Source organism: Cheilinus undulatus, linkage group 23, assembly GCF_018320785.1.
Source record: "Cheilinus undulatus linkage group 23, ASM1832078v1, whole genome shotgun sequence".
NCBI lineage: Eukaryota > Metazoa > Chordata > Actinopteri > Labriformes > Labridae > Cheilinus > Cheilinus undulatus.
The window spans coordinates 3,475,239-3,499,736 of record NC_054887.1 but is presented as its reverse complement, the minus strand read 5'-3'; the positions used below and the strand labels follow the sequence as shown (position 1 = coordinate 3,499,736).

The window sequence follows — 24,498 nt, the reverse complement described above, 5'->3', positions numbered from 1 at the left end:
CACTGATAGGGGTGCCAGATACCTACCAAAACAAACAAAAAAAATGGAAATGGTTTAAAACTGTATATTTAAACCATTTTCATAAAAATATGGAGGCTGCACGCTGTCAGTCAGAGCACGCTGCTGCAGGTGGATTGTGTGGAATTTGCAGGTTAACCTTAATATGAGGATAAAAGATAGATTACACAATTTTTCATTGCCTTGTACAGTGTTTCCAATAAAAACATGCTACTCAGACCAAAACTGCCTTTTAACCGGACAGTAAGCATCTGCTGTGTGTTGTATGGGTTTTAATGGGATTCACGGGGCTTCTGCAGCCATCCTTAAGTGGGCACTGAAGGAACTGCAGTCTACTTGATTCAGCATATTTGCTCTGTGAGACAATATTGAAAATCTCCACATTTTTTTGTCAATAACTCTAAACATCTTTCATTACATAGAAAAGAGTCTGCTCTTAGGCAGATCCCCCTCACAAAGACTCTGCTTCAGTCAACATGCCTGCAGGAAACATAATACATGAATATCCTGAACACATGTTGGGGAATATAAACCCCGGCACGATGCATGACAAATTCAGGCCTTCAGCGTTCCCTGGCAGAGAGCACCAGCTTGACCAAGCTGGATCGATTTCAATCGGCGGCTTACCAAAATGATGTGGCCGCCACCGGACTAGCGTGATGGGGCTAAAAATAACCCTACCCGACCCCGAGGCTCTGATGTGGCAATGTACCCTTTGGTGTGCCTGGTTTTATGTGTCCCCAATGAAAGCCATCAAATTACAGATGCAAACGCAGCCGGACCCCTCATCAAAACTATTTCAGCTCGCTGACACAGTTTGCTAAGGCAGTAATTAGAGCAAAGGAAAATGGGAGGCATCCCAGGCACGCGGCAAAGAAAGAAAGACAAGGCAAAAAAGATGAAGACGCACGGTAGAGGGAGATGAAGGTGGACAGTGACAGCTCATCAGTGGGCCGCATGCCTTCCTCTCTCTCCTCTCCCTCCCTGCAACGTTTTCTCAGTGTGCACCGATCAAAGGATGGGTGATCATAAATAAAAGCCCTGATGATGATTTCCCATGAGAGCTGTGAACAACTGCAGCACGCGTTCACATGGAGCCACAGAGAAACAGCTGCCTTTGCAGTCAGCACGTCCGTCTGGCTATTTGCCTGACTGCCTCACTGGTTCTCACCGCCCAGACTTCATCACAGATAGGGCCAAAATCTTAGACTCATGCATACATAACACAGTAGCATACTGGCTGGTCACATTCAAAATTAGACTTTTTAGCTTCTTTAGTTTTATTTCAGTGCAAAGCCGCCCATAAGGGGGGTAAAGGGGAGGGCTTTCTGAGCCAAGCCAAATGGTCAGGAAAGTCGGAAAAACAACCACTCTTATTAAAAGCAATAAAAATGACTTTTTAAATTATTCATTTATTTATGCTGCAGTATGTTGTCATTTTAAAATTTAAGCACATCGAACTAAGTAATGTCAGACTTCATTTCTGCCGTAATGTAATGTCAGGATGCCAGAGGATAAAGTAGAAGGCTCTGAAATAACTTTAAGAGAAAAACAGATGTAACAGCTGAAAAAAGAAGCAAAACAAAGCTGACTGGCAAGAAGTGGCTGGGAAAAACAGGTGAAAAGCAGCTAAAAAGTGACAAAAATGGTTAAAAAGGGCCAAAAATGGACAGAAAAAAATATTAAAGATTGGTTGATTAACACAAAAATTGAGATAACAGTGGAAAAATGGGTTGGAAAAACTGCTGATCAGTTAGAAAGTGCATAAAAAGGGTTGAAAGTGGTTAAAATTTTCAATAAAAGTGGCAAAAATGTGTTAAGGTACAACACATGACAATTGATTTTGTTTGAAATGTCTTTACTGTGCAAAATGTTCGGAGTTGTGTTATGATTGAATACAGTAAATTAAACTAAACTACAACTAAACAATCTGTTTAAGAGAGCCATAAATGCTTTTAAAAGTGTCAGAAATTTATAACAGAAGCATAAATGGAATGAAAAGGCAAAAAGAGGCAAAAACAGATGGAAAGTGATCAAAATGTTGCACAAATGGATCAAAAGCGACAAAAATAGGCTAAGAAAAGCAAATATGGTCAGGAAAAATTGTGATTTTTTTCCTTGTCTTTTACATTTTTCTACCTTCTTCTGCACATTCTGAACCACTGTTTTCCCTGTTTTTAGATCTAACTGTTTCTCCACCATCCTCATTACGTGTATAATGGACCACTAAAGATTACGAGTGCCATAAATGGGTTCAAAAGTGCCAAAAAAAAATGATAACAGCTGCAAAAATGGAATGGAAATGGTCTAATGGAGACAAAAAGGAAAAATGGTTGGGAAAATGGTGAAGAGTGGTCAAAAGTGGCAATAAAGGGGGTAAAAGTAGCAACAATGGGATAACAGTGGCTATTGGCTATGAAAGGCAAAACTTGGAGGGACAAAATGGTGATAATTAGTTAAGGGGTGCCATAAATGGGTTTAAAGTGTTAAAAAATGAGGTAGCATCAGCACAAATGGGCTATAAATGTAAAAAATTGGGCAAAAATAGGTGAAAGCGATTAAAAAGGGGCAAAAAAAATGCAAAAAGTGGCAAAAATGGAATATAAAAGAGGGCAAAAGGGGGCAGGAAAAAAGATGAAAAATGGTTGAACCTGTCAAATATAGATAAAATTGGGTTAAAGGAGACAAAATGGGATAACTGTGGGAAAAAAAACGGCAGAAAATGGGTGGAAAAGGGCGATAATTGGATAAGAAGTGCCAACAAAGTTAAAATGGGAAATGGGTGAAAATGGTGAAGAGCAGTTGAAGGTGGCAAAAAATGGGTAAAAGTGGTGAAAATGGCATGAAAGTGGAAAAAACGGCAAAGAAAAGCAAAAAAAGGGTGGGAAAATGGTGATAATCAGTTAAAAAGAGCATGAAAAGTGTTAAAAATGGCAAAAAAAAATGTGTTAAGGGAGACAAAAAGCGTTAAAATTGGTAGAAAAAATGGTGAAGAGCAGTCTAAGTAGCAAATAATAAAGAGACAAAAAGGGGATCACTGCCAACGTAGGCTCAGGAAGGCAAAATGGGTGGGGAAATGGGGTTAATGGTTTAAGGGTGCCAAAAATGAACATACATTGATATCGTGGATAAATCACAACCGTCCATTTTCAGGGTTTTTCAGGGGCCCAGATAATTCTGTGGGCGGGTCTGTGTCAGTGTTGTGCATCAATTATCCAAGTAACTGCTGTGAGCAGAATCTTACAAAGGATAGACAAAGTAAAGGAGAGGTGTTGATTATTATTTTTATCCATCCATGGTATCATATTCCAGGGTCGTGTGATGGCTGGAGCCTGTCCCAGCATGAGGTGAAAGGCAGTAAACACCCTCCACGGGACACTAATCCATCACGGGCTGACACACAATATCATTCCAGCTGCAACACCTCCACCAGAAATGCTTGCATGAAGAACATACCATACTGAGGACTACCCTAAGGTTTTTTTTTATCTAGGTGCACCTGTTGCATCAGTGCAGGATGGAGAGCACATACCATTTTCATACCTTTCCCTGTGATAGAGTGCTCTCCTCAGCTGTAAGGGTGACTTCATGTAGAGTGACTCTAGAGGAGTGCAAATGAGGAGAGATCGGTTTAAGAGCCATAGACATAAAAGCACAATCATGCATGGCAATGCATCAATTTAAGTGGTCTAATTTTTCAGAGCTTTAAAGATGTTCAGGCATTATTCATCACAGTCTTAAAGGGTCAAAGTGCATTTTGAAATAAACCCATACCTAATCAACATGCAGTAGAAAGTGAGGGTTTTCTGCAGGGAATAGGCTGCTGCTAAAACTGTTGCACTCTTTGTCATTAATGCAAATGTTTTATAAGATAAAAGCAAATCAACCCTTGAGGTCCTTCATAAACCCCAGTGTAATCTGCATTTTTCATGATCATGCATCACTTAAATGCAAACACAAATACAACATACTGTAGTCCTGCAGAAAATAACAGAGATATACAAAGGTGTGGCGAGAATGAAATACTCCAGTGCACCAGGAACAGAAGCAATGTAAATGAAGGTAAACACAGAGCATGGCTGCAGGTTATAGCTGTCACTCTGCACAAATATGCCGCCGAGGTGCATGTACATTTACATAACTTTGCAGCAGGCAGGCTTATAGCAGGATAAGGTTCCCTGGAACTCTCTGATGCTTCTGTTTGCTTAGTGGTCACATGCACACGCCCATGCCCACACATACACATAAATGCAAAGATGGGTTATCAAAGGTAGCAGAAGATGAAAAGTGGAAAGTTCACAAGGAGCCAAGGTCGTGCCGTGTGTGCTGTAGTGAAACTGGAAATTTTCCCTTTTGAAATGGGACAGCTGTCTCCACAAACCTTCAGCTATCTGATGTTTTCATGTGCTATTCTTGCGTTCATGGTATGATAATGCACTGTTTGCATGCGCATTTGACTGTGTTTTTCAAAAACTGCATGCACATAGAGCAGCATGCATGCAGTAGAGCAGTAGTTTAGTAGGAAGATAAAGGACAGTCACGGCAGATCTGGAGACTTCTGCTCATGCAAAATGCAGTGTTGTATTTTTATGTTTTTAAAGAGTGTAAATGTGTTAGCTCCATTACATTATTTGTTCATGTTTTAATGTGCCTTTAGGCTGGTTGTTATTCCCTACCAGACCGTTTTAAAATAGATTCTATGAAGTGTTGTTAAGTCTACAGCAGGGGCGGAGCCAAGAGAGTTAAATATCTGGGGCTTAGCCCAAATTAGGAAGCTCCACATAGATGCTACCTTGAAATTCAGGCATTTCCACGCTCTGTTTTAAAAGCAATTTTACATACACACTTAGATTTAAAATGCCAACAAATCCACATCATATGGGTTAAAAATAACCAGAGTTCCACTTATGTAAAGCCATCCTTTAGAGCCAACATCATCTTTCATACCTAAATGTTTTCAAAGTGTCTGTATCCATTTAAAAACAACATATCTGTTATCTTCATTTCTTTCATTTTCTAACCCATTTTCACCACTTTTTAACCGTTTTCCACCTATCTTTGCCCTTCTGACTTTCTGTTCCATTTGTGCTGATGCTACCCCGTTTTTTAACTCTTTAGGCACCAATGATCACCATTTTGTCCCTAGAATTTTTGCCTTTCTTAGCCAATTTTTGCCACCACTATCCCAATTTGCCAGTTTTAATCCCTTTTTTGCCACTTCTGACCGATTTTCATCATTTTAACACCCGTTTTTCCCTATTCTTTTCCCTTAACCCATTTTTGACACTTTTTACCCCTTTTCTTTGCATTATTTTAAGCATTATCAATTATTTTGCCCCCCTTTGCCTCTTCATTCCATTCTTGCAGCTGTTATCATTTGTTTGTCACTTTTAAACCCATTTATGGCACTCTTAGACTGATTATCACAGTTTTTGCCTCTATTAGCCTATTTTTGCTGCTGTTGTCCCATTTTTGCCACTTTTAACAGCTCTTGGCACCTTTTAAAGCAATTTTTCTAATTTTTCCCACCAATTTTAACTTTTCTTAGCCTAGTTTTGCCACTTTTTGTCTCCCTTAACCCATTTTTGCCCATTTTCACCATTTTGTTGACAATTTTTGCTACTTTTTGCCCTAACACTCATTTGTTGTCACTTTTAACCATTTTTTTGACACTTGTTTCCAATTATGCTATCTTCTAACCGTTTTTTTTTTCTTTTTGCCCCTTTTAACCTTTCTATTCCATTTGTGCTGCCGTTATCATGTTTTTGCCACTTTTAAATCCGTTTTTGGCACTCTTAGACCGATTATCACACTTTTTCCCACCCAAATTTTGCCTTTCTTTGCCTATTTTTGCCACTGTTATTTCATTTTTGCCACTTTTAACCCCTCTTAACCATTTTTCCCACCTATTTTTCCCCCTTTTTTACCCCGATTATCTGCTATTGCATTTTCATCACTTTTAACCTATTTGTTACACTTTTTTCAAATTTGAACCCCTTTTGTTGTCACTTTTTAAGCGATTATCAACATTTTTTCCCACCAGTTTTTACTTTTCTTAGCCTATTTTTGCCACTGTTATCCCATTTAACCCATTTTTTCCACTTTTCACCACTTGTCATCTTTTTTTTGCCCATTTTTGCCAATTTTTAACTTTATACTCATTTTTGGCTGCTGTTGGCCAATTTCTGACACTTTTATTCCAATTGTGCCATCTTTTCTGCTCCTTTTTGCCTTACTATTCCATTCATTTTTTTCCACTTTTAAATTGTTTTGGCACTCTTAAAGTGATTATCACACTACTTCCCCACCCAAGTTTTAACTTTCTTACCTTATTTTTGCCCCTTATTCCATTTCTCCACTTTTAACCCATTTTAACCATTTTTCCCACCCTTTTTTGCATCTTTTTAGCCTGGTTATCAGCTATTGCATTTTCATTGCTTTAAACCCATTTTTGACACTTTCTGCAAATTTTAACCACTTTTCGCTATTTTTTCTATTTGCCCCTTTTTTAACCTTTACATTCCATTTTTGCTGCTTTATCACATTTTTCCACTTTGATCTACATTTTCCACTTTTTAACCACTTTTCACCATTTCTCCCCTATTTTTGCCCCATTGACTTGTTAGCCCATTTTTGCTATCACCCTATTTTTGCCATTTTATAACCACTTTTCAGCTAATTTTCATTGCCAATTTTTACCTTTTTTTCTTTTTGCTTTTTTTTTGTCACAATTATTACATCAATATTCCCTTACAGTTATTTCAGATCCTTCTACTTTATTCTCCAGCATCCTGATGTTTGTTCACATTATGGCTTAAATGAAGTCTGACCTTACGTTCCGAGTTTTTAACTCATTGTCAAATTGACCCCCCAAAAAAGGTAATTCTGTTTAAAGAAATGGGGTTTATATTCTGAAAAAAAAAATGCTTGTATTGGACCATAGCATGCATGTAAAAATAAATAAATAAATAATAAACATCTTTTTATTGCTTTGATAAGAGTGGTTTTTATTATGGTCAAATATAAAATATGAATATCACAGATTAATTTTAGTGATTTTGCTGACCTCTATGGGCCCCCCCATTTAGTTGGGCCCCAGAACGCCCTCCCCTTATGAGCAGCCTTGGCTCCACCTCTGGCCTACAGTATGATTTTTGCTGTTTGCTTTGGTCTACTATGTGTCTATCGTCATGTGTTTTCTGTCCTAAACCAATTTGGAAATATTAAAAGAAAAAAAAAAGAAGATCTGGAAACAGCTGCCATCTTTTTATGTGGCCTAATTCTGTTTTGTCTTTTATTATTCATGTCAATCTGGGAAATAAATCAGTCATGACCACTCTTTACTAGTGCTGTAAAGCTGGGGTTCTCAACCTTTATAGCCCACGACCCCCAAAACAGAGGTGTCAGAGAGCAGGGACCCCCACTGTACCTGAAGGTGGCTGAACACAGCCATGCACGATCAGGAACAGTCATGTGCAGACAAGGCCGTCCATAAGGGGGGGGGGGGGCTTTCTGGGGCCCAGCCACAAAGTCAGCAAATTATGGTCAATTGTAATATTAATCTGTGATATTTTTACCTGAATAATAACCACTGTTATCAAGGGAGATTTTAATTATTTTTATTGTAGTATATAGTCATCTTAAAAATGTAAATCCTTTATTTTTAAATTCAGAAATAAAATGGGTTAAAAATGACAGAAAAATTATGGAAAAGGTAGAGAAATGCATTTTAAAAGCCACAGAAATGGGTTAAAAGTGGCAAAAATTTGTTAAAAGTAGCAAAAAAGGGAAAAATTGGCATTAAAGGATTAGAGTGGCAAAAACAGGCATAAAAAGCGTTAAAAAGGGTTCAAAGCGTCAATATTGGTGTAAAAGTGCAGAAAAGGGGGAAAAGGTGGTGAAACAGGATTAAAAAGTGGGAAAAGTTAGTTTAAACTGGCAAAAATAGACATGAAAAATAGTGAAATGTGGTTAAATAGGCAAAACTAAGCATAAATGTGGTATTAAGGGGTTAAAGGTGACAATAATGGGTCAACAGGGGCAACATTAGGTTGGAAAAGTGGTGGAAAGGGGTTTAAAGCAATGAAAATGTCATGGAAGTGGAAAAAATGCTTAGAAAAAGCGTTGAAATTTGATTAAGAAGTGGCAGAATTGGGAGTAATGTAGAAAAAAAGGAATAGAAAGGGGCAAAATTTGGCAAGAAAAAGTGATGAAACTGTTGGTGTGAAGTGGCAGAATAAAAAAGGTAAAAAGAAGCAAAAATGGGCTCAAATTGTGCAAAAAATATTCTTGGTTTCTTTAAGGCATCTGGCGACCCTCTCCAAGTGTCTCGCGACCCCCAAAGGGGTCCCGACCCCCAGGTTGAGAACCCCTGCTTTAAAGGAGAACGTATGATCTGATAAATGATAATATCAGTTAGTCAGACATCCTCCACTTCTAAAGGGGTGATCAGAGTCTGTAAAGCTTTTACTCCATTTAACTGAACTCCTCCCTTCCACCATAAACTCTGTTTCTCACTGCAGAGCTGCAGAGGAAAGGGTGGAGAGAAGACGGCTCAGAATTGCCGCCACGTGCGCTCAAATGGCTGCTTTATTATAATAACTTTGTCAGGATTGGTCCAGATACTCAACACAGTATTTATATACGACATCTAATTGGTCGTCAGCTCCGAGTCGATAGTGAACACAGCGCAAAGCTTCCAGACAAGGGATTCTTGGGCGTCTCGTACTATGACAAAGTAGTGCGCGGCTAAAATGATTATTTCAGAAAGATTTTTGAATAAACGTCGGATAAAATCATAATATATCTCTAGTGGGTTCATTTTGATTTATGTATTGCACTAAACGACGGATATTCACGGTAATTAAGCAAACGTGTCGACTTGTAGTGGCGGCGGAGGGATACTATCATCCTCCTGCGCGTCAAAATATTGGCTTGGGGAGACCGCGCTAAAGCTCAGACAGCGGCCACTCTTCAGGATAACAACACACTGCAGAGGGCATTTAAACGCACTCTACTGTTGATACGGCTGCCATACACTTCGGAGTGTGATTTCTTTTTTTTTTATCTCTTCAGAGGACTGTTTTCACCTGAGTTGCTCGAGTCGACACACAGAAGTCAGCTTTCATGCCTGTTTTCGGGAAACGGTGTGCGACTTTATGGTCGTGACACGACTTTGACGGGCGCGGTGCGGCGGAGTTGGCGCACTGCTGGTCTGGATATATCATTCCTTTGAAGCCAAGACGGTCTGCACCACCATTTAAACAGCGCCCGAACCCACTTCTCCTCATAACATTGGTTTTTCTGACTCTCCTGGGCGGATAGGAACCTTCTACGCCGGTTTCTCAGCTTGAATATGTTGCTGTCAAAGTTTGGTTCTTTTTCGCATATTTGCAATCCTTCAAGTATGGACCATCTGCCAGTGAAAATACAGCTCCAGCCGGGTAGGTATCCGCCACAGACCGGTGATTTTTCAGCGCATTTATATTGGATTTGGTACGATGTTAACAAGCGATAAGTGGTTTAGGGACTGTATAGTCACACTGTTGGATTAATTAAGAGTAAGCTACTACTTCTGGAGCAGACCGGCTCGTAAAGCCGGTGTGAATTCTGCACTTTCTTAACATTATTCTACTTTTACTTACAGTTAAATCGGAAAAGGAGCCTTTCGAAAAGGTGTACCAGGTGGGGTCTGTGCTCGGGAGCGGAGGGTTTGGAACAGTCTACGCCGGCAGCAGGATCTCTGATGGCGCACCGGTAAGAGCGGAGCTGGCTGTGTTTTGATCTTGCATGTGCCGCCATCAAAGCCGGGCCGTCCTCGTTTCGCCTGTCGGCACTTTAAAGTGACTCTCGTGCATTATTTGACTCCTTTTTGTGCTATTTCAGGTTGCAGTGAAACACGTTGCGAAGGAAAGGGTGACGGAGTGGGGCACAATTGTAAGTACCCATCCCCGATCTGTGTGCATGGTTTGTTTTGGTCCCCCCCCCCCTCCTCCTCCCCTACCCGCTGCTGGGTGGGGGTGCATGGTGGAGCACCCCCCCCCCCCAAACAAATCCAATAAGAATATTTTTATTTTCCCAGAATGGAAGCATGGTGCCTTTGGAGATCCTGCTGCTAAAGAAAGTCAGCTCGTCCTTTCGCGGAGTTATTAAATTGCTGGACTATTACGAGCGCGCGGACGGCTGGCTCATCGTCATGGAGAGGCCGGAGCTCGTCAAGGACCTCTTCGACTTCATCACAGAGAAGGGCGCCCTGGATGAGGACACAGCCAGGGGCTTTTTCCGCCAGGTTCTGGAGGCGGTGAGGCACTGCTACAGCTGCGGTGTTGTACACAGAGACATCAAAGATGAAAACCTGCTTGTGGATCTACGCACCGGGGAGCTCAAGCTTATTGACTTTGGCTCAGGGGCGATTCTCAAGGACACAGTCTACACCGATTTCGATGGTGAGTAGCCGCCACCCCCCCTTTGCTGTTACTTTAATTGCGGCGTTAAGGCGGTAGGATGCTGGATGTGTCATTTGTTTTGATGGATTCATGTCCGTGTGGGCTGGTTTGTGTTTGCCCTTGATGCTCCGCTGTGCTATATTCAGATATGGAGGCGTTCACGAGGCTGTGACGCAGTGGTCTGTTTTTGGTCCAGGGTTTTCCTTGCCGGGGGTCTCACGGCTTATCATTACTACGGATGTAAAGTAATTCAGATAAATAAAAAAGCGCGCAGGATTTATGACGCGCGTGCTCTGTTTTCAAGCCCATGACTCAGTGTTTATTAATCCAATCTGAGACCGTTTTAGCGCTCATTCGGCCCTTTATTGTGAGATGGAGTGGACTTTTATGTTTCCGTGTGTTTTTTTCTCACTAAAGCTTGACTCATAGTCGCAGTTTGCGGGTATTAGGTCAGTGCCACGTAACATCTGTTTGTTGTGAAACCCGAGTCGGCGGTTCACGTGATGGGCTCACATTGCCTTTTTTGTTTGGTATCCAAGTTCCTCCTTCTAGATGGGAGGGGGAGGAAAAGAAAGAAAGGAGGGAGGGAGGGGAGGGAGGAGACGCAGGCAGGTCACCCAGTTTGTGTTTTGTGGCTTAGGGAAGGTGGAAAGCATTTCTACCATGACTCAGCCGTTTTACACTCAGCTTTTTTTTTTTTTTTAATTCTAAAGAGAATTTGCTGTTTGCTCTGAAGGACTGTCTTCACTAGCATAGCCATAACTCACTCCCCCTTTTTCTTCCTTATTCTTGAAGGTACAAGAGTATACAGCCCCCCAGAGTGGATCCGCTTCCACAGATACCATGGTCGCTCTGCGACGGTGTGGTCGCTAGGCGTGCTGCTTTATGACATGGTGTGTGGCGACATCCCCTTTGAGCAGGACGAGGAGATCCTCAGGGGTCGACTGTACTTCAGGAGAAGGATTTCAGCCGGTAAGTCAACCACAACAACACACAGAGGACATATGTTGACAATGTTGCCCTCTAGCCACAGCAGCTGGTACAGCCCCTAAATCTGCCTCCTATGATGACTCAGTTTACACCACAGTAATGCCTCACTATCATAATAGATGGCCTGCTGAGGCGGCCTGTGGGTGAATTAATTAAAGATTAAATAAAATAAGATTCTCTCTGTGTTATTTATTTTTATTTAACCAGGACTGCACACTAGAAAATAGTAGACTCCATGCACAGTACATTCTGATTATTACCTTTAACATTGTGTTCATCTCTCCATACAGAGTGCCAGCAATTAATCAAATGGTGCCTGGCCCTGAGGCCTTCAGACCGCCCCACCCTGGAGCAAATCTGCGACCACCCCTGGATGAGGGCGACGACGGAGTCGCCGAAGTCCCCAGAGGAGCCGGTCAGCGGCGAGATCCGCCTGAGAACCATCGACACAGACTCTTCGTCAAGCACAAGCTCGAGCAAAGAGAGCCTCTGATGGCTCTGGTGGACTGAGCGGACTTTTCTGGGGAAAGAAGGGGTCTGGATGGAGGGGGAGATAATGGACTCATGGCCAGCGGCCTGTAGCCCAACTGGGTGCTTCATTCAGCTGGTCCATCTAGAAAAATGTACTCTAATTTTCCTCTTTTGTAGGGAATTTCTAATTTATTACTATTTGTTATTGCTTATCTTATTTTCCCCCATCCCCTCTTTTTTCTTTCAGTTATACTTGTTTCCTAAAGGGGAACATTGTTTCTGTTTGGGCGGTCTTACCAGCACTATTTATTCCCCCTTCCCTTTTTTTTTTTTTTTTTTTTAACTTTATTCAATCGTTTTGTTACTAGGCTGGTATATGCAGCTGGAAAGGCCCTCCTATTCAGACATGGCTGCTCTCATAGAGCTTGGAGAAAACCTTTTTATTTAAATGTTTTAATTTTGATTTTGTAGTGCCTTTTTTTGGAAAGCTGCTTTTCTGGGGGCTTTCGTCAACTTGTTTTTTTTAGATTTGCCCTTTGCCTGGTGGTGAAGCTGACTGTCCTGTGATGGCATTGTGGGGGGGTGGGGCTGTCTTTGCTCCCCCCCCTGCTTTCCATCACTGTAGGCCAAGCAGCCCCCAGCCAAGAGGGTAGGATAGCATTAGATAGGAGAGAAGGAGGTGGGGGCTTTTCCTGACAATGGAATACTTGAAAAAACACTCGACTCAACTCTGTGTCGCTCTCTTTAACGCTGCTCACTCACTCTATAGCCTGAACAGGTGTTTTTGGAAACTGGATCCTGTCTTTTCTGAATGTCTACAAAATGTCAACACACTCACACCTCCTCCCCCCACCACCGTTTTCTCCCTGTCGTCTCCCATGCCTATCACAGGGTGTGTGGCCCTCTTAACTTTTCTTTCATGCCTCCCGCCATCTCACTGCTTGACACTACACGGCCCCCGCCCCTGGCCTCCCTCAGGGTTTGGGGTGTGAAATGCACAATCAATGCAATATTCATGGTTCAACTATGTTTTTTTTTTTTTAACAAATATTGTACAGCGTTTATTTTTCTCATTCTGTGTGTATATTTTTTTTTCATCCCCATTTAATTTATTTGTAAACATGTAGACATTCCACACTCTGTGGCTATTTATTTATTTATTGTCTATTCTTAAAAGCCCCCCTCAAAATTTGCATATCTTACTTAGCCTTTGGTTTGCATTCCTATAACTTATTTTCACATTTCGACATGGATTTTTTTTTTTTTTTGAGATGTGGAGGATGCACTGAAGCAGTTGTCGATGTAAAGCAGAATAAAACAAGTTTACTTAAATTTGAAAAGAGCATTTGAATGTTATTTAACTACTTAAAAAAGTCTGTTGGTAATGTTGAATGGCTAAGTATCAGAGAAATCCATCTGGTTTCTGTACTGTCAAGATTAATTTAAGTACTATGGAGAGCTAAAAGCAGCTTTCATAGTTGTCACATAGCATCATAATGGAGACTTTCATTTTAGCTGTGTGACTTGTGGCTGTGAAGGATGGATATTGCTATTTTTTGATACAAAAGTTTCAATTAAACTCCCATTTTTTATGTACAGAAATAAGTGTGGTGTCTCGATCATTTCAAATATGGTGTATAACTGCATGATCCTCAATATTCAACATCAACATCATATACGGTAACACCTTCTGCACATGCTAATGAATTCCCAGCCATTATAGCTCATCCGCTGACAGCGCTCCCCTCGGGACAGGAGGCTGGGGCAAGGCTAATATACATGTCCCATGCAGCACGTGGTTCATTTACACTTCCTGTAGTAATAATAGCAACGCTGTTACAAGAGTGACAGCGTGGCTGAGGAGAAACATCACAGGAGCCGCTAACTGCATGACAACCTGCAGGAAGCGTGGGGCTAATCGGACACAGATGTGCAGAGAGGAGAGGGAGCATCATCATTCACACAGCCTCTTAAATATCATCAGTTTGTACTTCCTGTTTGGCTTCTCCATGCACAGTCACATCAGTCATTCTGTTACTGGATGCAGGAAGACGGAGTATGGCAGTGATACTCAACGTGAGGCTCTTTTATGTCTGAATTTGAAACATTATTCCCCCAGAAAACCTTAAAATTGGAAACTTTGACCTAAGAAATTATACATCGCAAGTCACATTGATCAGTTTGTTTCCCACACTTATACAGTTGGCTTTAATTGTCACCTTTGTTTCTTGTCTGTGTATTTCCATACCCTTCATTTTCAATTTTTTGCCCTTTTTTCAATTTTGTGCCTCTTTTAATAAATTGTTACTGCTTTAAGCCCACTTTTGCTACTTCATTTTGCAACTTAAATCCCGTTCTTGCCTTTTTTTCACCAGGGGTTACCACTGCTTACTGCTATTTTTCCCATTTCTTGCCATTTTTTGCCCATTTAAGCTGCCTTTTGCCATTAAATACCACTTCTCCACTTTTTTTTTTTTTGTTGCTTTTTGCCTGTTTATGTCACTTTTCACTCATTTTTTACCACATTTTTGCCACTTCTCTCCCAGTTTTTGGCCATTTTTGCCACCATTTACTCATATTTTGTCACCTCTCATTCATTTTTGACTCTTTCTTCTTTGTTATTGCCCATTTTTTCCAATTTTCACCCAGTTTTGACCATCTTTGCCACTTTTAACGAATTCTTAGTGCCACATTAAGTAAGTAAAACTATTTATATGGCACTTTTCAAACAGTTAGAAAGCCCTTCACAAAAAGGAAAATAAATAACAAAACCAATAATCCACAGAAGGAGAAAACTGAATTATATCATATTTCACAAGATCAAACAAGCCATAATAATAATACACAATTTGAAGGAACTTCAAGTTACAAGATCACAATAAAGCTTGTCTAAAAAAGTGAGTTTTTAGATGTTTCTTTAAACCTTCCTGCTGATCTGACGGACTGTGGAGGTTTATCCCACAGGGTGGGGGCGAGCACAGAAAGGACTGGATCACCTTTAGTTCTGATATTAGAGGAAGGGATGTACAGAAGGCCGAGATTTGATGATCCGAGTGGGCAAGGGGGGATAAATGGAACAAGGAGGTCATTTTTTACCACTGTTCACCACTTTGATTGAAGGTATTTTTCAACAGTTTGGCTCTTTGGTTGAGTAACACCGATGTATGGTGTCCGTGCCAAGGTTATTATGGGTAACTATAAGTAACTAAAATTTTAAAATCAGTTTAGTGAACTGAAACTAAGCTTTACAAAAAAAGGAAGACTAAATGAAACTGTATTCTGTGCTTAAAAAACTGATTATAATAAAATAAAATTAGAGACAGAATCTTAGTTTTAGCCTTTGACAGACTGACATGAACGATCAAGCCTTGACAGTGTCAAATCACCTGATTTTGATTGACTTTATATAGTTGTAATTTTAGGTCTTCAGAAATATATAAGCATCAAAATTAAATAAATAAATGAAAAGTGAAGAGCCTTTTTGGGTCTGGCCCCTGAAAAGTGCCCCATATTGCTGGAAAAAACTGAAACGGACTCTAAAACGAATAAAAACTAAACTGAAACTAAGCATTTTTGCAAATTATAAACCAGACTAAACTAACAAAGCAGCAGTAAAAACTTAACTGAACTTTAAACAAAAATTTAAAATGAAACAATCTTTAAAAAGATGAAAAATCCCAAACTTTTATAACCTTGGTCTGGTGAACACAAGGTTTCCAGGAAGCTGAAGGGAGAGGCATCTTTAAGGGAGGTGCTGCCCCCTCTGGTCAGACAGTGTAATAACACTCTCTCTACAGTACTTTCTCATTGATTAAGATTGAATCACAGGAGCTGAGCTTGTTTTAAAGCATCAGTCATGATTATAAGATGTGCATTAATTAATCACCCAATCATTGTTTTGTTTGCATACAGTGACAAACTTAAAGGGCATCAAACTGAAAGCCTGTCTTTGCTGGGAGGCACATCGAGCATTTTTAACAAACAGAATAAAGCTTCATTTAGCTAACCTCAGCCAGAACCAAACACAACGGTGAACGAGTATTTCCTAGACCCGGATGGGCTAAGAAGATTTATCTAAAGCAGTGTTATTCAACCCCGCTCAACCAAAGAGCCAAACTGTTGAAAAATACCTTTGGAGGAGCCACAAACTACGTGGTGAAACGTGGCAAAAGTAGGTTAAAGTGGCACTAGGAATTCGTTAAAGGTGGCAAAAATGGTCAAAAAGGGGCAAAAAAAATGTCAAAAACAGTAAAAAGCAGAAAAGAGTGGCAAAAAAGGGGGAAAAGTGGCATTTAATGGCAAAGGGCAGCTGAAATGGGCAAAAAATGGCAAGAAAGGGGAAAAATTGCAATAAGCAGGGTAAAAGAGGTAAAACCTGGTGAAAAAGGGCAAAATGGGATACAAGTGGCAAAACAAAGTGGCACAAGTGGGCTTAAAGCAGTAAAACCTGATCAAAAGTGGCACAAAATTGGCAAAAAAAATGGCAAATAAGGGTAATGGAAATATACAGACAAAAAATAAGGGTGACAATTAAAGCCAACTGTATAGGTGTGGGAAAAAAACTGATTAATGTGACTTGCAATGGATAATTTGAGGTCAAAGTTTCCCTTTTTTAAGGTTTTCTGGGGAATAATATTTCAAATTAAGACTTTAAAGAGCAGCAAATCATCACCAAAGAGCGATCTACACTCGGTACCCCATCATGACAGACTAAACCGATAATTTGCAAATGTATGAACAAAATCTGAAACATCACGTTGACATGAATATTAAGAACCTTTGCAATGACTGTAAATGTAGCTCAGGTTCCTCTTATTTCTCTGATCCTTGCTTAGATGTTTCTACACCTTGACTGGAGTCCACCTGAGGTAAATTAAACTGACTGAACATGATTTGTAAAGGCACACACCTCTCTTTAGAAGCTGACATTGCATTTCAGAGCAAAAACCCAGCCATGAGGTCAAAAGACCTGCAGAGCTCAGAGACCTGATTATGGGGAAGGCTACAAGGCTGCAGTGATGCTCGTCCTGCTGGAACTTTGTCCAGTCTCCACACAGGATCTCTGGAGTCAGTCACCATCAGGTTCTTGGTCTCCTCTTTTACTAAGACCCTCCTTAAACTGAGCTCTCGGTTTGTCCGGTCGGCCGGCTCTTGGAAGAGTCCTGGTTGTGCCAGACTTCTTATATTTGAGAATTCTGGAGGCCACTGTGCTCTTGGAGCAGAAATGTTTTTGTAGCCTTCCCCAGATCTGTGCCTGTCAACAATCCTGTCTCTGAGTTTAATTTAGCACAGGTGGACTCCAGTGAAGGTGTAGAAACATCTGAGCAATGATCCAGAGAAATGGGAGGAGCCTGAGCTAGATTTACAGTGTTCTTGCAAAGGTTCTGCATACTTATCTTAATGTGATATTTGTCTCCTCCTGTCGTATAGGACAACGCTGGTCTCAGAGGGTTAATATTGTGTGGGAAACCAGTTTGTAGTCCCTACAAGACCTTGTGGCATTGAACATATTCAGCATACATGGGAAAACCTCATGTTTGAGAGCAGTGTGCAACAACAACAGTGGTTTTACCTTCTGGTTTGCACCACTTTAAGGTGCTTAAAGGAAGATTCTATGAGGAGTTTGTTCCTGTTAAGTAGTAAATGAGAATCAGTCTGCAGAGCTCTGTTTTAACTGGCAGGTTTAAAGAATATTCCTGATTATGAGCCTTTAATCCGTGTATATGTTTGTCCCATAGCACCCCTGCTCCACTTTGTAATAAAAACAAAGAGCCATAAAAGATAGAAGCTGTCACCCCCAGTATGTTGACATCTGTGTTTCTATTTACGTGCCCGGCAATCTGCTATTGTTTCTGTGTCTCTGGGGTTTTTTGACATGCAAATGACCGACAACTTGTCTTCATCGCAGTCCCTTCTGCTAAAAGTGAAGACTATAGGGAAGCCTCATTCGCTCTAACTGTGAAATCTTCATTAAATGAAACGGGGCATATGCCACATTGTTGTCTCCCTCAGCTGAAGTCTGATCCCAGAGGCTGCTGTATATCATCCATCACTGCCACTTACCTCCTCCATAAACAGTCCTCTGTTTCTCTTCTGACCTGTTTGAAGATAATGGGAGCATTAATCCTGAGTTGATGAAACATTTAGAGGAAAATTGTTTCAGTAGAACTTAAATACTGAAGAATAAATGAGGTTAAGTAGAACAGAAGTGTGATCTGTCAGTGATTCAGATATTTCATCCACTTTATCTCGTCTGAATCTCAGCCAATCAGAAGTTAGTGATCATCTAGCCCAGGGTTCTCAACCTTTTCAGCCCGTGACCCCCAAAATAACATTGCCAGAGACCGGGGACCCCCTCTCTACCTGAAGGTGGTTGAACACAGCCATGCACAATCAAGAATAGTCATGTGCAGACAAGGCCGCCCATAAGGGGGATAAATGGGACAGCTTTCCAGGGCCCAGCCAGACTGGGGGCCCATGGAGGTCAGGAAAACCCTGACCAGTTGTGAAGGTAAGCTGTGATCATCACATTTTCAAGCAAACACATTTTTTCCCTTTGTGGAAAAGTAAATAGCCTTCTTAAAAATGGCTAAAATGGGTTTAAAAATGGCCAACGAGTGGAAAAGGTGGTGAAATGGGATTCTGAAGTAACAGAAATGGGTTTGAAGTGGCAAAAAGTAGATTCAAGTGACAAAAATAAGCACACATAGGTTTAAATGGCATAAACAGGTATACAGTTGGTAAAAGGGGATTGAAAGTGGCAAAATGGGTTTTAAGTGGCAAGAATAGGTGGAGAATTTGTTGAAATGGGAGGACAAATTGGTTTAAGTGGGTTAAAAGAGGCAGAAAGGAAAGCATAAATTGTCAGCAATGGGCTAATCTGGCAAAAATGGACATAACAAATGGTGAATGTGGTTAAAATGGGCAAAAATGGTGGAAAAGGTGGTGACATATTATTTTGAAAGTTGGAGAAATGGGTTAGAAGTGGTGAAAATAAGATAAGAGTTGCAAAAACTGTCAAAAATGGGTTCAAGTGGCGTAAATGGGTATAAAAAAATGGTAAAAGGGGACTGAAAAGTGGCAAAAATGTTTTTTAAGTGGCAAAAATGGGTAGAAATTCTTTTGAAAGGGGAAGATGAATTGGTTTAAACCAACAAAAATGGGTTATCTGAAGCAGAAAAATTGGCAGAAACTGTCAGAAATGGGCTAAACTGGCAAGAATGGTTTCAAAGTGGCAAGAATGGGTTGAAAACATGTTGAAATAGGAAGAACAATTGGTTTAACAGGCAAAAATTCACTGAATGAGCCAGAAAAACAGGCAGAAATGGGTCAAATGAGCAAAATGGGCATAATCATTTGTGAAAAATGGTTAAAATGGGGGAAAATGGGACAAACGGGTGGACAAAGTGGTGGAATGGGAAAGTAGCAGAAATGGGTTAGAAGTGGGAAAAAAAGTAGATTCAAGTGACAAAAATAAGCACAAATGGGTTTAAATGGCTTAAACAGGCATACAGTTGGTAAAAGGGGATTTAAAAGTGGCAGAAATTGGTGGAAAATGTGGTGAAATAGGATTCTGACAGCAGCAGAAATGGGTTAGAAGTGACAAAAATTAAGCAGAAAATGGCAAAAAAAAAAAAAAGTTGAGGTTTGCATTTAGAGGCAAAACATTTAGTAGAAGAGGACTATAAAACGGGTTTGAAGTGCAAGAATGGGTTAACAAGGCAGAAAGGAAGTAGAAATGGTTAGAAACGGGCTAAAATGGGAAAAAATTGAGTACAAAAAAAAGACAGAACAGTCTTCTTTCTTGAGTCTGTTTGCTTATGAAGAAATGAAAAGCGATTAATATAAATTAAAAATAAATATTAATCTTGATTAATCGAAATGGATCCACAGCAACGCTGTGATTAACCTGATTAAAAATTGTAATCGTTTGACAGCACTAGTTTAATTTAAATATAGTGTTTTTTAAGGCACCTGGAGACCCCCTCTGAGTGTCTTCACCACGTTGAGAACCAGTGATTTTGACTATGTTTTCATTTGCATTTCATTCTTCCTAATGTCTCTAAATCCTACTGTAAAAGAAAACAGCAGAAAGTAGCTTGCTCTTAAATAAATTCAGTGTCTGGGCTGTCTTTAAAACTGTTCAAAGTTGACAGAATTTGTTGCTCCCTCACCCCCGGACCAGTCTCCCAGTCCCTGCTGCTAAAAACCACCCCCACAGCATGATGCTGCCACCACCACGCTTCACTGCTGGGATGGTACTGGGCAGGTGATGAGCGGTGCCTGGTTTACTCCAGACATGAAATTTAGAACTGAGGCCAAATGTTTCATTCTTCGTTTGACCAGACCTGAGAATCTTTGGTCTCAGAGTCTGAGTCCCTCAGGTGGTCTCACAGTCTGAGTCCCTCAGGTGGTCTCAGAGTCTGAGTCCCTCAGGTGGTCTCACAGTCTGAGTCCCTCAGGTGGTCTCACAGTCTGAGTCCCTCAGGTGGTCTCAGAGTCTGAGTCCCTCAGGTGGTCTCACAGTCTGAGAGTCCCTCAGGTGGGTTTTAACAAAGAATCTGCCGTCTAGCCACTCTGCCTCAAGCCCAGATCAGTGGATTTCTGCAGTGATGGTCGTCCTTCTGGAGCTTTGTCCCACAGGATCTCTGGAGCTCAGTCAGAGTGACCATCAGGTTTCTGGGTCACCTCTCTTCTACAGGCCTTTCTCCCAGGATTTCCCAGTTTGAGCGGGCCACCAGCTCTGGGAGGAGTCCTGGTTGGTCCGAGCATCAGGATGCCACACATAACAAAACTGAAAAAAGTGAAGGGAGTCTGAATACTTGCTGAAAGCACTATATATTAGAGTATCTCTACACTGTAGTTTATTATTCACAAGAAAATACCTGTTTTCTTGTTTTCATAACTGAACTCGCATTTGTGGGAAGTAAGAAAGTCGGTCATAATTATTGTCTCAGAAATAAGCTCTCTCCTCATTATTGCTCTACTTCCTGTTCTCTGACCCTCACTCAGCTCTGAATTCACTTTGTCAGCATTTAATAAGATGCGTCTCTGCAGCAAGTATGGAACAAAATTCAGTTAGCAAGGCAAAGAGCTAAACCAGCCCATTAGGGATGGTTGGTATTTTTCATTAAATGGGTTTGAGTCTGGCCTGTGGCTCTCTTTCCCTCCACTATTTGATTTATTTTTATCTTCTTCTCCAGCGGTGGGCATGTTTCCTCTTCATTTCTCAGTGGTTTTAATGAACTGACTCATGTCTTAATATCAAATATAAAGCTGGAGACAGCTTAAGTTTAGCATTAACAACAAGCTAACGCTAGGTTCTATCCACTTATCAGCAGCTTTACTTTTTTATTCTTCTTTGCAAAACTCAAGCTCTGTTACACAGGGATCAGGTGTGATCAGCCCCTTGCAAGTCCAGACACAAATCCAAATCATTTACAAGCCTGGGCCAGCTGCTGAGAAGCATCCCAACAGCATGATGCTGCCACCACCATGCTTCACAGTGGGGATGGTGTGTTTAGGGTCTTGTCTGATGGACAAAAAGCTCCACTCTGGTCTCATCAGACCAAAGAACTTTCTCCCACTTGACCATGGAGTCTCCCACATGCCTTTTAGTGAACTCTAGTCCAGATTTGATCTGAGTTTTCTTCAACAGTGTCTTTCTCTTTGCCACTCTCCCATAAAGCTCTGACTGGTGAAGAACCCGGCCAACAGTTGTTGTCTGCAGAGTCTCTCCCATCTCAGCTGCTGAGGCTTGTAGCTCCTTCAGAGTAGTCATAGGGGTCTTGGTGGTCTCTCACTAGTCTCCTTCTTGCACCATAACTCAGTTTGTGAGGACGGTCTGATCTAGGCAGATTTACACATGTGACATATTCCTTCCATTTCTTAATGATTGGTTTAACTGCACTCTGGAGGATGTTCAGAGACTTGGAAATGTTGCTGTATCCATCCACCGACTTAGACTTTTCAATAACCCTTTCTCTAAGAGTGTTCTTTTGTCTTCATGTTGTAATAGTAGCCATAAGAGTGGTTTCAACCCTCTCAAAACCTCTAAAGAAAATATATTTCTTAAATTCTTCTTTTAACTAACAGCCATTCACATTAAAATTAGACAACACACTTAAAATGTGGAGCTGAGTTTGAAGATCAGTGTTACTTAACCAAAATAAGTGACTAAAATTGGCAAAAAGGGGGAGGAAAATGAGTGAAAAGTGACTGAAATTGGCAAAAAGCAGCAAAAAGGGGGAGGAAAATGAGTGAAAAGTGACTAAAATTGGCAAAAAGCAGCAAAAAGGTGGAGGAAAATGAGTGAAAAGTGACTAAAATTGGCAAAAAGCAGCAAAAAGGTGGAGGGAAATTAGTGAAAAATGAGTAAAATTGGCAAAAAGCAGCAAAAAGGTGGAGGAAAATGAGTGAAAAGTGACTAAAATTGGCAAAAAGCAGCAAAAAGGGGGAGGAAAATGAGTGAAAAGTGACTAAAATTGGCAAAAAGCAGCAAAAAGGTGGAGGAAAATGAGTGAAAAGTGACTAAAATTGGCAAAAAGCAGCAAAAAGGTGGAGGGAAATTAGTGAAAAGTGACTGAAATTGGCAAAAAGCAGCAAAAAGGTGGAGGAAAATGAGTGAAAAGTGACTGAAATTGGCAAAAAGCAGCAAAAAGGGGGAGGAAAATGAGTGAAAAGTGACTAAAATTGGCAAAAAGCAGCAAAAAGGTGGAGGAAAATGAGTGAAAAGTGACTGAAATTGGCAAAAAGCAGCAAAAAGGTGGAGGGAAATGAGTGAAAAGTGACTGAAATTGGCAAAAAGCAGCAAAAAGGGGGAGGAAAATGAGTGAAAAGTGACTAAAATTGGCAAAAAGCAGCAAAAAGGTGGAGGAAAATGAGTGAAAAGTGACTAAAATTGGCAAAAAGCAGCAAAAAGGTGGAGGGAAATTAGTGAAAAGTGACTGAAATTGGCAAAAAGCAGCAAAAAGGTGGAGGAAAATGAGTGACAAGCGACTAAAATTGGCAAAAAGCAGCAAAAAGGTGGGGGAATATGAGTGAAAAATAACTAAAATTGTCAAAAAGCATCAAAAAGGTGGAGGAATATGAGTGAGAAATAACTAAAATTGGCAAAAAGCAGCAAAAAGGTGGGGGAATATGAGTGAGAAATAACTAAAATGGGCAAAAAGCAGCAAAAAGGTGGAGGAATATGAGTGAAAAGTAACTAAAATTGGCAAAAAGCAGCAAAAGGTGAAGGAAAATGAGTGCAAAATAACTAAAATGGGCAAAAAAGCAGCAAAAAGGTGTTGGAAAATGAATGAAAAATAACTAAAATTGGCAAAAAGCAGCAACAAGGTGGAGGAATATGAGTGAGAAATAACTAAAATTGGCAAAAAGCAACAAAAAGGTGGAGGAATATGAGTGAGAAATAACTAAAATTGGCAAAAAGCAGCAAAAAGGTGGAGGAAAATGAGTGACAAGCGACTAAAATTGGCAAAAAGCAGCAAAAAGGTGGAGGAAAATGAGTGACAAGCGACTAAAATTGGCAAAAAGCAGCAAAAGGGTGGAGGAAAATGAGTGAAAAGTGACTGAAATTGGCAAAAAGCAGCAAAAAGGTGGAGGAATATGAGTGAGAAATAACTAAAATTGGCAAAAAGCAGCAAAAAGGTGGAGGAATATGAGTGAGAAATAACTAAAATTGTCAAAAAGCATCAAAAAGGTGGAGGAATATGAGTGAGAAATAACTAAAATTGGCAAAAAGCAGCAAAAAGGTGGAGGGAAATTAGTGAAAAGTGACTGAAATTGGCAAAAAGCAGCAAAAAGGTGGGGGAATATGAGTGAAAAATAACTAAAATTGTCAAAAAGCATCAAAAAGGTGGAGGAATATGAGTGAGAAATAACTAAAATTGGCAAAAAGCAGCAAAAAGGTGGGGGAATATGAGTGAGAAATAACTAAAATGGGCAAAAAGCAGCAAAAAGGTGGAGGAATATGAGTGAAAAGTGACTGAAATTGGCAAAAAGCAGCAAAAAGGTGGAGGAAAATGAGTGACAAGCGACTAAAATTGGCAAAAAGCAGCAAAAAGGTGGAGGAATATGAGTGAAAAGTGACTAAAATTGGCAAAAAGCAGCAAAAAGGTGGAGGGAAATGAGTGAAAAGTGACTGAAATTGGCAAAAAGCAGCAAAAGGGTGGAGGAAAATGAGTGACAAGCGACTAAAATTGGCAAAAAGCAGCAAAAAGGTGGAGGAAAATGAGTGACAAGCGACTAAAATTGGCAAAAAGCAGCAAAAAGGTGGAGGAAAATGAGTGACAAGCGACTAAAATTGGCAAAAAGCAGCAAAAGGGTGGAGGAAAATGAGTGAAAAGTGACTGAAATTGGCAAAAAGCAGCAAAAAGGTGGAGGAAAATGAGTGACAAGCGACTAAAATTGGCAAAAAGCAGCAAAAAGGTGGAGGAAAATGAGTGACAAGCGACTAAAATTGGCAAAAAGCAGCAAAAGGGTGGAGGAAAATGAGTGAAAAGTGACTGAAATTGGCAAAAAGCAGCAAAAAGGTGGAGAAAAATGTGAAAAGTAAAATGTAATGACAAGAGGC

General features: G+C 40.5%; 1 protein-coding gene across 1 annotated transcript; it reads left to right on the top strand.

Annotated features, from left to right (window-relative positions):
• The first annotated feature begins 8,989 nt into the window (after positions 1-8,989).
• On the top strand, positions 8,990-12,643 carry LOC121505684 (serine/threonine-protein kinase pim-3-like). Its single transcript, XM_041781189.1, has 6 exons — positions 8,990-9,461; positions 9,665-9,774; positions 9,904-9,954; positions 10,100-10,463; positions 11,259-11,435; positions 11,744-12,643. The coding sequence occupies exons 1-6, from the start codon at positions 9,374-9,376 to the stop codon at positions 11,944-11,946; spliced, it is 993 nt and encodes a 330-aa protein (XP_041637123.1). The 5' UTR covers positions 8,990-9,373; the 3' UTR covers positions 11,947-12,643.
• Positions 12,644-24,498: the final 11,855 nt, after the last annotated feature.

Bases quoted from the DNA above. Each gene is read 5' to 3' on its own strand.
- LOC121505684 (XM_041781189.1), top strand. From the start codon at position 9,374: ATGTTGCTGTCAAAGTTTGGTTCTTTTTCGCATATTTGCAATCCTTCA. The intron at 9,775-9,903 runs GTAAGAGCGGAG...GTGCTATTTCAG, and splicing joins GGATCTCTGATGGCGCACCG to GTTGCAGTGAAACACGTTGC. The intron at 9,955-10,099 runs GTAAGTACCCAT...TTATTTTCCCAG, and splicing joins TGACGGAGTGGGGCACAATT to AATGGAAGCATGGTGCCTTT.